This window comes from Tarenaya hassleriana, unplaced genomic scaffold (assembly GCF_000463585.1).
Source record: "Tarenaya hassleriana unplaced genomic scaffold, ASM46358v1 Cleome21, whole genome shotgun sequence".
Classification (NCBI taxonomy): domain Eukaryota; kingdom Viridiplantae; phylum Streptophyta; class Magnoliopsida; order Brassicales; family Cleomaceae; genus Tarenaya; species Tarenaya hassleriana.
Window position 1 is genome coordinate 2300263 of NW_010965451.1, and position 12874 is coordinate 2313136.

Below are 12874 nucleotides of genomic sequence, written 5' to 3' on the forward strand. Positions count from 1 at the left end.
TCCAATAGAGAGAGAGAGAGACGGGAGTGAGAGAGAAAGATAATGGAGGATCCACTTCTGGGCATCGATGATCGACTGGTCGGAGATAAGGCGAAGAAGAGACAGAGAAATCGGACCATCGCTCTGTGTTTGGTTCTGTTCCTCGTCGGAATTTCAGGTCGGAACTCTCTCTCTCTCTCTCTCTCTCAGATCTTGTGATGATCTGAGTTTTTTCCAACTGGTAAATCAAGCCGATGATATTTTTGAGCGAAACTAATGAAGTCGTTGACTTTCAACTAACACAAAATCACAATTAGATGCTCCGATCTTTTCTATAATTTCCAACAATCTTGGAGGAGACAACAAATTTACTGATCCTGGGTCTGTCCGGTTAGACGATAGATTTACATCTATACCAAGCTTTATCTTCAATCGATCTTCTTCAACCGTAGGTTTCTCCTATAGGGAAAACTTAACCACTTGGCTGTCCGGACAAGTAACCAAACACGATCTAAGCCTCGGAACCAATGTCGGGGACGTGATCGAGTCGGAAAACGGCGTCGTGGCGGCCGACGATGGCCGGTGTTCTGAGATCGGCGCCTCGGTACTCAGAAGAGGTGGCCATGCGGTGGACGCAGCCGTCGCCACCTCCTTATGTCTCGGTGTGGTCAACCCAATGGCCAGTGGAATCGGCGGCGGGGCCTTCATGATCGTCGCCTCACCGACCGACTCGAAAGCTCAGGCCTTCGACATGAGAGAAACCGCCCCATTGACTGCTTCAAAGGTTCAGCAAAAATCTCAGATATTGTACAGAGAAATCACGCTTGTCCAATCTAAGTATTGTAAGAATGATCCTGGTTTGGTTTGGTTTGGTCTGTGTAATGAACCGAAACAGGATATGTACAAGAACGATGAAAACGCGAAATCAAACGGAGCATTGTCGGTAGGAGTGCCTGGGGAGATTGCCGGTCTTTACAAAGCGTGGAGACAGTACGGACGTTCCACCTGGAAATCGCTCTTTCAGCCGGCTATTGAACTCGCCCGAGATGGTTTCATCGTGGCTCCATATCTCGACAATGCCATTTCGAGCCACTCTTCCAAGATCATGAATGACCCGGGCCTTCGAAAGGTCTTTGCCCCGAAAGGGAGAGTGCTTAGAGCAGGAGAGACTTGCTACAACAAAGAACTGGCTAAGAGCTTGGAGGCTGTGGCGGAGAATGGTCCCCTGGCGTTTTATCATGGGCCGGTGGGCGAGAAGCTGGTCGGGGACGTGAGGAAGGCTGGAGGGATCATCACGATGGAAGATTTGCGGAGTTATGAGGTCGGAATCACAGATGCTATGGCTGCGGATGCAATGGGTTTCACCATACACGGAATGCCTCCTCCTTCTAGTGGAACTGTTGGATTCACCATGGCGAGTAACTTATCGAATAATTCTTTTGTCACAACTCTTTCTCACCTGTTAAAAAGGGCGTTTTTCGATGGTTGGATTGAAACAGATTCTGAATATATTGGACAGCTACACGAAGCTTTACGCTGCCGACAGGAATCTCGGTCTGCATCGTCTGGTAGAAGCCATGAAACATATGTTTGCAGCTCGGATGGATCTCGGGGACCCTGCGTTTGTAAACACGACGAATGCTGTTAACCGGATGCTCTCAAGGTCTCATGCCAATGAAATCCAGAAGAAAATATTTGATAACACGACGTTCCCACCGGAATATTACTTCTACAGGTAAGTAGGTTGTCTCTCGTCCCTCCCCGCCTGGAGACATAATCCTTATCCATGAATGTACTTATTTGTTTCTCTGTTCATGTTGTTCTCACCAGATGGAACCAGCTCCGGGACCATGGGACAAGTCATTTCTCTATCGTGGATTCAGATAGGAACACGGTGTCGATGACAACCTCGGTGAATTATGTATTCGGGTCAGGGTTTCTGTCACCCTCCACTGGTATTATACTCAATAATGAGATGGATGATTTCTCTGTGCCCACGGAGAAAACTCCCGACAAGCTACCTCCAGCACCTGCAAATTTCATCGAACCGAACAAGAGGCCTTTGTCTTCCATGACCCCTCTCGTAATCACAAAGGTAGCAGGGATTCATCTCGAACTTAAAAAAGTGGAGAGTTGTCTGGTCATGAACCCGAGTTTTCTTGCAGGATGGTCAGCTGGTTGCGGCTCTTGGTGGGAGCGGTGGTATGAATATTATACCGGCAGTGGTCCAAGTATTCCTTAACTGCTTTGTCTTGGGGATGAAACCTCGCGATGCTGTCCAGAGCTCTCGAGTCTACCACCGTGTATGTAACAAGTAAGACATCCAACAAAATGTCAGTTGGGAAAACTATGTACTAATTCGATGAAAGAAATATGCTTACTGCAGCTAATACCGAATGTGGTGAAATACGAGGACTTGACCGTGATCAATGGAGATCACATAGAGCTTGCCGAAGACAGTAAGATGTTCTTGGAAGAAAGGGGCCATGAACTAGAGAACATAGCAGCAGGAGCCATAGTTCAGCTTGTCGTTCAAAGCTTTGAGGAAGAACACATTGATAGGGGAAGGAAAGACGGAAAAGATTCTAAGAAAGGGAATCTATTAAAGGGCATTCTCACAGCAGTCAGTGATCCCCGGAAGGATGGGAAACCAGCCGCTGTGTGACATAATCGAACCATCAAATTCATAATGATAGAACTGTAAATATACACTGTTATTTTCTTCTTCATTGTCTGATCCATCGAATAGAACTGTCAATCTTGTGAAGTTCAAATCCACAAGATGATAATAGGAAAATCATCTTTTCTTCTTGCAAATAGCTAACATACAACAAGTTCCCACGGGACAGAAATGAAAGGAAAAAGAAAGTGTGGCGAAATGGAACCTTTATCAAGAGGCTTTGTCCATCAGCTGTATTGGCGATAGTATGTTGGATTTGCTTGTCTCAACAATGCATCCGTTCATGATCGTTTCCTCGAGCATGAAATGAGCTTTCTCCAAATGGAACATGATGTCTAGTTCACACTACATAGTTATCAAAGCAGAAATTTCGTTTAGTTTGTAATGGATCACAACAGGAACATGTAATGCCACAAATGTATTCAGTCCGAGACAGCTTGAGCTTACCACATTGCCAAAGTGCCTGTCCATGGTCTCGACCAAAAGATGTATGAACTCCAGAATCGCTAGCTCATTCTGCGACCAGACAATTACCCAGAAAAAAAAACAAAATTTGAACGAGACATCCATGTTTTCCAGAACAAGTTTCATGTAAGAATTAACAGTCAAGAAAATAGAGGGATAACTTACTTCTTCATCATCGATCCCGACAAGGAAAAACAGAGATGCATAACGTCTGTAGACGATTTTGTAGTTGCGGTGCTCGACAAATGAACACTGTCAGTTTAGAATGTACAAAAGATTTAGTGGGACACTGAAAGTGAACAGAGCAAAGAACCGGCGATCACCTAAAGCTAGAAAATGTGAACAAGGAATTAGAAACTTGAAGAACAGCTTCAGAATCTGGATCACATGATGCAGTTCAAGAAGTAATAAACGTCGAGTATGGATCTCCAATCATCCAAGAAACCGGAATTCAGTAAAACCAAGGCCAATTCTAGGATCAGAGAACCGCGGCTTTACGATCTAGGGCGAATGCATATGACATCAAATGGCTTGGGCGACGAGATCCGATCAAAATCGAGAGTGATCCTAAGTCGAATGCACAAGAAACATCAACGAATCGAGGGATGACAAAAAGAGAGAAACGAAATCGGAACCTGCTTCTCGTTGCGGGCGAGGCATTTGCGAACGATCTCGCCTTCGAGAGCGCGACGTTCCTCAAGAGTGAGCCATTCGTAGTACTGAGCCAGACGCGTCTGCCCTTGCTTGTTCACCATCAATATGAACCTTATCCCCATCTCTCTCTCTGAATCTCCGAGCTCTCCCTCGTCGAAGATGTTCCAACGTGTTCTCTCTCCGTCCTGTCTCCGGTTTGGTTTCCTTTTTCCTTTTTTCGAAACTAAGCTTATTTTAAAATTTTAGATCATAATTTTTTGTAATTCTATTTTCTTTTTAAATTATTACGAAAAATCTAAAAAATCATTTATATAACAGTCTTTTATATATTAAATTTACTATTCACGAGTAACAGAACCTGAAAATCGTGTTTTACTCAACCTTAAACACAGTTATTGCATTATTCTCAGAATCATTACAGCAATTTTCAAGCTTAGGAATGGATGATTATTCTAAAAACAAGATAATCCTCTGAAGAGTCACTAATCCCTCTCTTAATGACAACAACAACAAAAAAACAGTTAGAAAACTCCGACGGCGTCAGTGTTCCATTTTCAGACAGAGATGTTCACGGCTTCTTCTTGGTCCCCGACCTGACCATTCTCCGGGATCCACGTCATCTTTCCGGCGCCCTCGTCCTTCTTCTCCGGCGACACTTCCTTGTGATTCATGAAGCTGGGTTGGTTGGTCGAAGACAGAAGCCTTGCCCACATCCTGTCTGTAATCACCACCTCGTTCTGTTTCTCTGTGATTCTCTGCGCAAAATTCAGACACACCCTCCCATCAAAAAAAACATGTCAAGATGGTTTTCTTGCTCTTGAATCAAGAACAAGAACGGCATATGACCCATCATCTTGCTGAATCCGCAGATAAAAAAGCTTGTGAATTATGGGTTTCGTTTCCGAGTTTAGACTTACGTAGAAGGGGATGTAAGAATGTCGGCCATTGACAAGACCAACAGTGAAGCCTGTGTACCCAGCCATGGCTCCGTGAACAGCGCTTTGAGCTAGAAGCGTGCAATATACATTGTCTGATGCATTGCTAGGAATAGCACGGATCATGTAAGTTGGATCTGCAAAAAAAACAAAAACAGATCATATATCATTACACTATACAATCCCTCGATCAAATCTCAGATTATATATAGATATATACCTATGTATTTGAGGTTTATGGTCATCTTCTTGGCAAAATGATCCTGCAGAAGCAGAAAAAAGATGAACCCATCTGAAGCCAATTCTCAAGAAAGTTTCTCTTTGATGTTCTTGTCGAAGAATATATAGCGTACCTTGATCCGATGAGATATCCACAGGCCAATATCATGAAGAAGTTTGTTACCAGAAGCATCCTTGAGAGTCATGGACTGCATGCTTTCAGACAAAAGCTCCTGTCCTGCCCCTTCTGCAATCACAATCACCATGTGACCATTCTCCTTCAGCCTTTTCTCGATGAATTCAAAGAGCCCGCCTTCTCCCTCGAGGTAAAAGGGCGATTCCGGGATCAAGCAACAGTCCACGTCTCGGCTGGCTAGAGTTGCATGCATGGCAATGAAACCTGCAAAAAAGGGTTTTCACTCTTAAAAACCTAGAAACATTTTTCTGCCGATTTGTATCATTCGAGCAATGAAATCTCCTATACTTACCGCTATACCGTCCCATCAACTTAACAAGGCCTATGCCGTTCTCAGTACTCGTGGCTTCGACATGGGCTGCGTTGATTGCACGTTGAGCCTCTTCAACAGCCGTGTCAAACCCGAAAGATCTATCGATAACCTATCAAGAAAGATCCGTTCTTTCTTTCACCATGTTATCTTTCTCAACAACAGCTGTAATGAATCAGAAAACAATCCCGAAACTCAAATTCAGGGTAAAGGTTTTACGGGAATGTCGTTATCGATAGTTTTCGGTATTCCAGCAACCGCGACTTTGAGCCCCCGTCTCCTGATTTCCTGCAGAATAAGAAACAAAAAGACATATGGAAGAAAAAAAACAACCTTTTAACCCATCTCTTAGTTACAGCAAAGGAACTGATCACAGATAAAAACGAAGAAGAACCTCGAATATAACCGCTGCACCTTTCTGAGTTCCATCTCCACCAATTATGTAAACCTGGTGAAATCCCATGGTAAAAAAACGATTTGTATCGTCTCAAATCTTAGATGGTTATACATTTCTACATTAGATTCACTGCAGATTCACTGTTATCCTAACAGTAATTGGGTAACTTTTCAAGAACCTGGTTAATCCCGCGATCTTGAATGCTGTCAACTATCTTGGCGGTATCATGGCCACCTCTAGAAGTACCGAGCACGGTTCCTCCACGTTTGTGTATATCGTTCACGACTTTCGGGTCCAAAGGGACCGTGTTTTTTGCGTAAAATCCCCTGTAACCTCCCTGAAACATGATTCATTATGGAGATTCATGAATCATGAAGGAGAAACTCTGTATATATGCCGAGATTGAACAATGCAAAGAATGACACTAGAGGTGGAGGTTTACATCAGCGGCTTACATCTATTCCGAGGATCCTCTTTACACCATACATGTAAGCTAAGCCACAGACTATTTCCCGGGTCACGGTGTTGAGTCCCGGACACAGGCCACCACACGTGACAATGCAAGCAAGAACATCATCCGGCTCGAAATAGACCTGCAGAGAACCGGTTCCATTATCAGGAGGCAATGCCGTATAGCCACCAGACTCGTGACCGTGACCGGGTGGATAAAAGACGGAAATACCCTTTGCCGAGGTCCAGCACGCCGGAAATGAGTTCCTCTGGGAGTGTCTGGATGAACAACTATCTGCAGGATGAAGAGAAATCGTTGATGCTAATTCCTGTTGAAAACATGGAAGGAGAGAATTTAACGAACCTTATGAGGGATGGTATCATCCTCGTCGACGAAATATTGCCTGAAAAAACACATTTGATACAAAAGCTTATCGTCCAGCAAAGGCTTGCACATTTCAGAATTAGAATACGCCGCCATTGATAACCGTATCTCCATTGCAGAGAGAAGTTCAGGAATTTGACAGAAAAATGAGTTCTTGGATTAAGTCGAAGCTCACTCACTTGACAACAGAGTACGCAGGGTTGTCTTGCAATGGATTTGGATATGTCTGAAACACCACACGACGCAGAAATCAATCGAATGGCGGAAGAAATGGTGAAAAAGTTTTCGGAAATCATCACACGAATCAAAGATCGTAACTTTTTAAGCTAAAGTGTCCCTGTTCGATTGCATTTTCCCGGCAACCAAACAGGGTGATCGATCAGAAACATAAAAGAAACCACTCGTACAGGAAGGCTCGGGATGTAATCGGACAAATGCGGAACATCTTCGAGAACGTAACCGGCGGGACCAGTGATGATCTTCCGGTCGGAATTCGCGGGAGACGCCATAGCCAATCGCCTTGTCGGAGATTCGATTCTCTTCTTACCGGAATCTGGACCCGAAATGATGAAACGCAGACCCGAATCAGAGCTCAAAGACCGAAATTTTCGACTGATGCGAGGGACCCGACAGCCCAAATGATGATCCGACAAGGAAGATTTGAGAGGAGTGACCCGTGCAGAAGATGACCAGAAACTAGACGAATCCATGCAACGAAAATCGTAGGAAAAAGTTATTGTTACCCATTTTTAATGGCAACAAATCAAAAAGGTTAAAGAGGGTTGACTTGAACATTTCCAAAAAAAAAAAGGCATGCGCCTCCCACAAAAATTTGATGAACAACAACAAAAAGATAAAACCTGGATGAAGCATGAATGGAGAGGAAGAAGATCACATGATGGGTTTTGGATGAAGGAGAAATGAACAAGTGGCGAAATCTTTTTGGGTTTTTATTTTTTATTTCACCTTTTAGTTCCAAGATTAAAGCGATCGTGAAGAAGTCGGTGATAGTGTGGAGAGAAGACACCCTTTATGTAATTGAAGCCCTTTTCTTTATTTTCCCAAAGTTCTGGGCAGTTGAGTAATTATATATATATATATAGTCAAATTTTATTGGACATATACACATATATATATATATATATGTAATGGTATAATATATGGTGTTTGCTACATTAAGAAATGAAAAATCTAATGGGGTAAAAAGGTAATGTTTCTAACAAGTAGACTTGAGGTGTTTACCCAATTTGTTCCAACTTTCCAATTTTATTAAATTTATTTTTTGTTTTAATCTTACCCAATAGGGTTTGACTGCTAGCTAATATGCCCTAAGATAAATTTATTAAAATTCTATATACTAGGTATTAACCCGCGCGTATCGCGCGGACTAAAAATACATAAATTTTTTTCAAAATTAAATATTATATATTGTTTTGATTCTATATTTTATATTTTTTAAATAAAATGTAGATTTTATTTTAAATACGAAGATTACTGAATGCTGTATTTTTTTCAAAGAGAGAAATATGTTATGTGTTTAATTTTTGTAAATTATAATATAGAATCAACGAATAAAATATAGAATATTAGAACAATATTTCTACAAATTTTATGACTTGGCAAAAGAGTTTTACTTTAAGTGAATCCAAGGTATCTAAAAAATATAATTATCGATAGTTTGATAAATATAATTTTAAACAATAATATAAATTTGGTTGGTATTATAAATATAAAAATAATATATTTTGATTAATAAATATTTTATAATAAAATATTATTATAATATTAAACCTATGTAATATCATCAGTAATCAAATTTCATCGATATCTATTTAATTTAATCAAATTACTGAAATAAAACACTAATATTATTAATATTTTATTTATCCCATTACACTTTAAGTCGTTGTATTTTTTTAATACACTAAGATTTGGTTATTTTATACTTAACAAAAAAATAACATTATGTCATATTTATATGTTATGTATATTTTATCAAAATAATATTGGACGTTCAACAACCCATATGAGATTAATTATCCGGAATAACCCGACCACTTTTAACAAAAGAATTTTATTTGGGTTTCACATATTATGAAATATAATAATTATCATTAAGATTTTGGTCCTATAAATCAAGACCTGACTCGATAAATTTCTGAAAAGTCTTTAAAATTAAACCTTAGTGATACATAGGGGGCCATTAATCAACCAAACTAACATTTCACGTTATATCCAATTAAAATCTTCATAGTTTCTATAGTTTTTATTAAATCAATTCAAATTCATAAGAATTAACGTAAATATAGTAGAAAATTTATTTATCGTATCTTAAACGTACGTTGGATTCATATGGGTGACGTCTTTTTTAAAATTTCAAGTTTAATTAAAATAGTTAAGAAGAAAATGAAATAGTAACATGAGAGACTTGGACAGAAATTGTAATCTCTAAAAAAAAAAAGATGTTAAGACATTGTAGAACAAAGCATACACACATTGCTTTTCATGCTTGAAATTTTTTTTCATATGATCAAAACAAAAACCAAAGTGGTGTCATGTTTTGTAATTTTACATTCATATATTGTAAAAAAAACTGAAAGTTGAAATAAAATAACATCGTTGTTAAGTATTCAATTTCGCTATCTTAGTCATCAATAATCCATGATTAAAAAGTAGAATATGTTATTATTATCATCCCATGGTAGACATGAAATTTAGTTTTTATTTCAAATTTGTATTAGCAGATTCTCAATAAGTATGATCTTTTGCTTGATACCAATTAAAATGAATACTTCTGTATTTTTTTCTTTGTATTTTGTGCTTTGAATCATTAGAGTTTCTAATTTAAAAAATAAAAAGAACTCCAATTACGCTAAAATATAATAATAGACAATAAATCGAACAATTTGACTTAACGTTATTGACCATTAATCTTTTTCATTTTCAAATTTTTTCTACAGAGATTGAAGTTTAATTAATTTTTTATTATTAAACTTTTTTAATTTAGATATTAAAAAAATTATGGTAAACATCCATCAGTTTCTATTTTCCACGATGACATAGATATCTAGGCAAAAAAACTGGAAAGTCTAACAGCGTTTTAACTTATTTTTTTGTTCATCAAGACATTGATAAAAACATGGAAAGGGTTTCCAAGCAAACCGTATCGAATATTTTACAATTGTATTGAAGAATTTACTTATAAAAAACTGACTTTTTTTTATCATCTTTCTTCTCTTGTTACTGCAAATGTTTACTTTTTCAAGTTTTGAGAACTATAAGTTCTTTTGGATCACTTTGTGAAATATAAAATAGTATCTCAAAAACTACCATACGATACACATACACATTTATATATCAAACATAGATGAAGCCAAAAACTATAAAAATATATTTCAGCTGGGTAATTGAATCAGTAGCCGATATGGAATTAGAAAATCGATTTTTGGTTAGCTTAACCGATTTATTAGGTTAAAATCAAGAAATATATCTAATTTTCACGGTTAAACGTACGATAAGAAGAGGACGACGTCCCATTTTGTCGACCAATATCAAACCCAACAAAGATCGGTAACTTCATAAAAACAAAAAATCGAAAACCAATCTGAAATCACATGTCAGTCCAAAAAGATTCTAAAACCGAATTAATTAAGTAAACTCAAATAAAATACCATGACGATCGCTAGTATCATTATTCCGATGCTGCTTGGAAAACCTAAACATGAGAATAAATAAACATTTTGATATTTATAATAATTATACCGATTTTTATACTAATTTCGAATACAAAATTCAAAAAATAACTGAATTCATAAATTGGATATGGTCACTAACCGGCTCTTTCAAGGATAGAACTTGCGTAATATGTCACACTGGTATTTCCCGAAGTTGTTGCAAAAGCATTAGACTGACTCCGACCTAAACCCATAAACCGAAAATTCGACCGAAAAAAATAACGATATATAAATCCTTCATCAAAATAATATTTTTTGGATAAGATTGATCAAACTAAATACTTACTATAACGGCATGAATATATTTTTTTGAAAAATGTCTAGAATTCCACTCTTGGGACCTTGTTCAAGTGCTTCAACCATTTCCTAAAACCAGAAAAATCGGTACAATGCAACGATTTAGGTTTATAGAAATCGGTAGAACACAAATCGGGAGGAGAATTTTGTGTACCTGAATGGCTTTCGCCTTGTGGGCCATTGATCTCAAAGACACTCAAACACCAAAATAATTGATTGATAGTTGTATTGACGTATAAACACTATTTATAGTTTAGAATTAATTAATATGTGTTGTTATTATTTAGTGGGTGTAGTTATTGTTCAATGAATTCAAAAACTAAATTAATTATTTATTAATAAAGTTATTACGTAGTCCGCATCAATTTTTGAGAATATGGGAAATTATATTGTGTCATATTAATGGGTAATAAATTGTTTGAAAAATCTTTCATATTCTTCTCATAGTACATGTGTCACTCCCTCATGAATCCACTGTACTTTTATATATAAAGATTTTTATTGACATCTAATACTATATTTGTGTCTGTGTCATATATAGAGAGAGAGAAAGTCCAGGCCCATTTGCTCTCACATATTGGGCCTACGTGCAAAAAAACAATGTTGAGCCCGGCCCATTACATTCAGAAACCTCACTTTCACCAACCTATTTATATGAAACTTTTTTTGGGGGGAGGGGGGTGAATGTTGATTGGTGAATATACATACATATATATATATATATATATGAAACCTAATATTGGCAACCAATATATATATCCTTCTCCTTGTCGATGACAATCATATAGCGGATTAGATAAGAGTTTTGATTTTCATCAAGTCAACAAATTATTAGATGAAATTGTTTTTTTACGGTGAAAGATGTGTAACTAAAGTACGTAATAATAATAATAATAATAATAATAATAATAATAATAATACACAGACAAAGGAGCAATCATAGGCATCTATATGTTTACACAAACATGTCTTTGGTCCCTTCATGATTTCATTCTTTGACTGTCCTTAGTTTTTGAATTTCCTTTTAATACATACATAGATACATATATATATATATGTTCTCCCCTTTTTTGGAAATAGTTGTGGTTTTATTTTACCGAGGTTGCATGAAAGTTTGTCTTATCTTTAATTCTACTGTAAAATACCATGCTTGTGTTCATATATACACATTTTATCTTAAAATAAAATTAAAAGTATACAACATATTTGACAAGGGAAACAAAAATCCAACATAAAGTTCGGTTTCATATTGTAGTAACAGCGAAAATGTGGTAATTTTGTATTGGAATATGCATATTCAAATGATGATAGCCTGCTAATTTCGTATTATAATAAGAAACAATATATTCATTACAATTAATATCTGAATCACACATTTTAATTAGAAAATCTAGCGATTCAGATCTTGTAACTGTAATCTTAAATATGGACCCATTGGTTGTGTGGGGACCCATTATCTTAAATATGGACCCCGACACAATCTAAATTAAAACACTTGCGACAAAAAATTAATTGATTAATTACCCAAAAAGGCGCTTAGGGAAAAAAAAAATATACACTCGAACCTTCACGGTACAACGTCCATTTTATCAGTTCGGTATGATTTTGTTAGTATATTTCGAAATAATTATATTATCAAATATTTAATTTGATGTTCTATTTTCAATCGGAAAAATAATTACCTCAAAATACCTTAAAAATGGCAAAAGAAGATGTTTTTGTGTTATGATACGTAGCGTATAAATTTTTTTATAACTATAAAATCATTATAATATTTTTTTGTGTAAAGGGTGATTGTAAGCGTTAGTTACAAAACAAAATTCCTAATGAAGCAGATGGATTAATATCTATCCAAATTAGCACTAATTGTCGGATTAAAGATTCTTATAAAATCTCCTAATTATGTTTGATATCAATAAATTCTTGATGAGACAAACGATATTAAATAGAATATCATTCTACAGTGGCAAAAGTGAGAATAAAAAATGCATAATATGATTTTCATAAATAGAAAGAACTTAAAGTATATACGAATATCTCAACATCAATTTTGTTTAAATTATTAATAAAATGGTATATTTTGAAAACAGCCATCATTATTTATGAACTCAATTGGCAAAGTGATGTCAAATATAAACGGATACCCGATATAATATATATATATATATATATA

At 36.8% G+C, this 12874-nt stretch overlaps 3 protein-coding genes across 6 annotated transcripts; 1 reads left to right on the forward strand and 2 right to left on the reverse strand.

Moving 5' to 3' along the window:
* The first annotated feature begins 6 nt into the window (after positions 1–6).
* LOC104814583 (gamma-glutamyltranspeptidase 3) lies at positions 7–2776 on the forward strand. 3 transcript variants are annotated; one of them, XM_010542694.1, is made up of 7 exons: positions 7–157; positions 432–763; positions 875–1393; positions 1479–1714; positions 1810–2074; positions 2145–2282; positions 2366–2776. In XM_010542694.1, the coding sequence occupies exons 1-7, from the start codon at positions 43–45 to the stop codon at positions 2642–2644; spliced, it is 1884 nt and encodes a 627-aa protein (XP_010540996.1). In that variant the 5' UTR covers positions 7–42; the 3' UTR covers positions 2645–2776. The 3 variants fall into 3 exon arrangements, with proteins under 3 accessions (XP_010540996.1, XP_010540997.1, XP_010540998.1); XM_010542695.1 differs by having other exon boundaries at positions 2145–2293; positions 2366–2457; XM_010542696.1 differs by having other exon boundaries at positions 66–157; positions 445–763.
* Positions 2642–3991, reverse strand: LOC104814582 (AP-4 complex subunit sigma). The gene is made up of 4 exons (XM_010542693.1): positions 3760–3991; positions 3290–3376; positions 3107–3175; positions 2642–3004 (listed from the first exon to the last, which is right to left on the reverse strand). The coding sequence occupies exons 1-4, from the start codon at positions 3898–3900 to the stop codon at positions 2870–2872; spliced, it is 432 nt and encodes a 143-aa protein (XP_010540995.1). The 5' UTR covers positions 3901–3991; the 3' UTR covers positions 2642–2869.
* Positions 3992–4132: 141 nt separating this feature from the next.
* On the reverse strand, positions 4133–7622 carry LOC104814585 (ATP-dependent 6-phosphofructokinase 1). 2 transcript variants are annotated; one of them, XM_010542698.2, is made up of 14 exons: positions 7531–7622; positions 7078–7366; positions 6850–6896; positions 6650–6689; positions 6518–6580; positions 6291–6428; positions 6014–6172; positions 5833–5886; positions 5658–5726; positions 5421–5550; positions 5067–5332; positions 4934–4976; positions 4696–4850; positions 4133–4533 (listed from the first exon to the last, which is right to left on the reverse strand). In XM_010542698.2, exons 2-14 carry the CDS (start codon positions 7177–7179, stop codon positions 4333–4335), a joined length of 1467 nt encoding a protein of 488 aa, XP_010541000.1. In that variant the 5' UTR covers positions 7180–7366; positions 7531–7622; the 3' UTR covers positions 4133–4332. The 2 variants fall into 2 exon arrangements, with proteins under 2 accessions (XP_010541000.1, XP_010540999.1); XM_010542697.2 differs by lacking the exon at positions 7531–7622 and having other exon boundaries at positions 7078–7524.
* Between the last annotated feature and the right edge of the window lie 5252 nt (positions 7623–12874).

Excerpts from the sequence above, each read along its gene's own strand:
- LOC104814583 (XM_010542694.1), top strand. The coding sequence starts at position 43 with ATGGAGGATCCACTTCTGGGCATCGATGATCGACTGGTCGGAGATAAG. Across the intron at positions 158-431 it reads GTTCCTCGTCGGAATTTCAG|GTTTCTCCTATAGGGAAAAC; the intron begins GTCGGAACTCTC and ends CTTCAACCGTAG. Across the intron at positions 2,283-2,365 it reads GCTCTCGAGTCTACCACCGT|CTAATACCGAATGTGGTGAA; the intron begins GTATGTAACAAG and ends TGCTTACTGCAG.
- LOC104814582 (XM_010542693.1), bottom strand. The coding sequence starts at position 3,900 with ATGGGGATAAGGTTCATATTGATGGTGAACAAGCAAGGGCAGACGCGT. Across the intron at positions 3,176-3,289 it reads TCGGGATCGATGATGAAGAA|AATGAGCTAGCGATTCTGGA; the intron begins GTAAGTTATCCC and ends GTCTGGTCGCAG. Across the intron at positions 3,005-3,106 it reads ACAGGCACTTTGGCAATGTG|TGTGAACTAGACATCATGTT; the intron begins GTAAGCTCAAGC and ends ATAACTATGTAG.
- LOC104814585 (XM_010542697.2), bottom strand. The coding sequence starts at position 7,380 with ATGGATTCGTCTAGTTTCTGGTCATCTTCTGCACGGGTCACTCCTCTC. Across the intron at positions 6,429-6,517 it reads GTGCTGGACCTCGGCAAAGG|GTCTATTTCGAGCCGGATGA; the intron begins GTATTTCCGTCT and ends GGTTCTCTGCAG. Across the intron at positions 5,727-5,832 it reads GTGCAGCGGTTATATTCGAG|GAAATCAGGAGACGGGGGCT; the intron begins GTTCTTCTTCGT and ends CTTATTCTGCAG.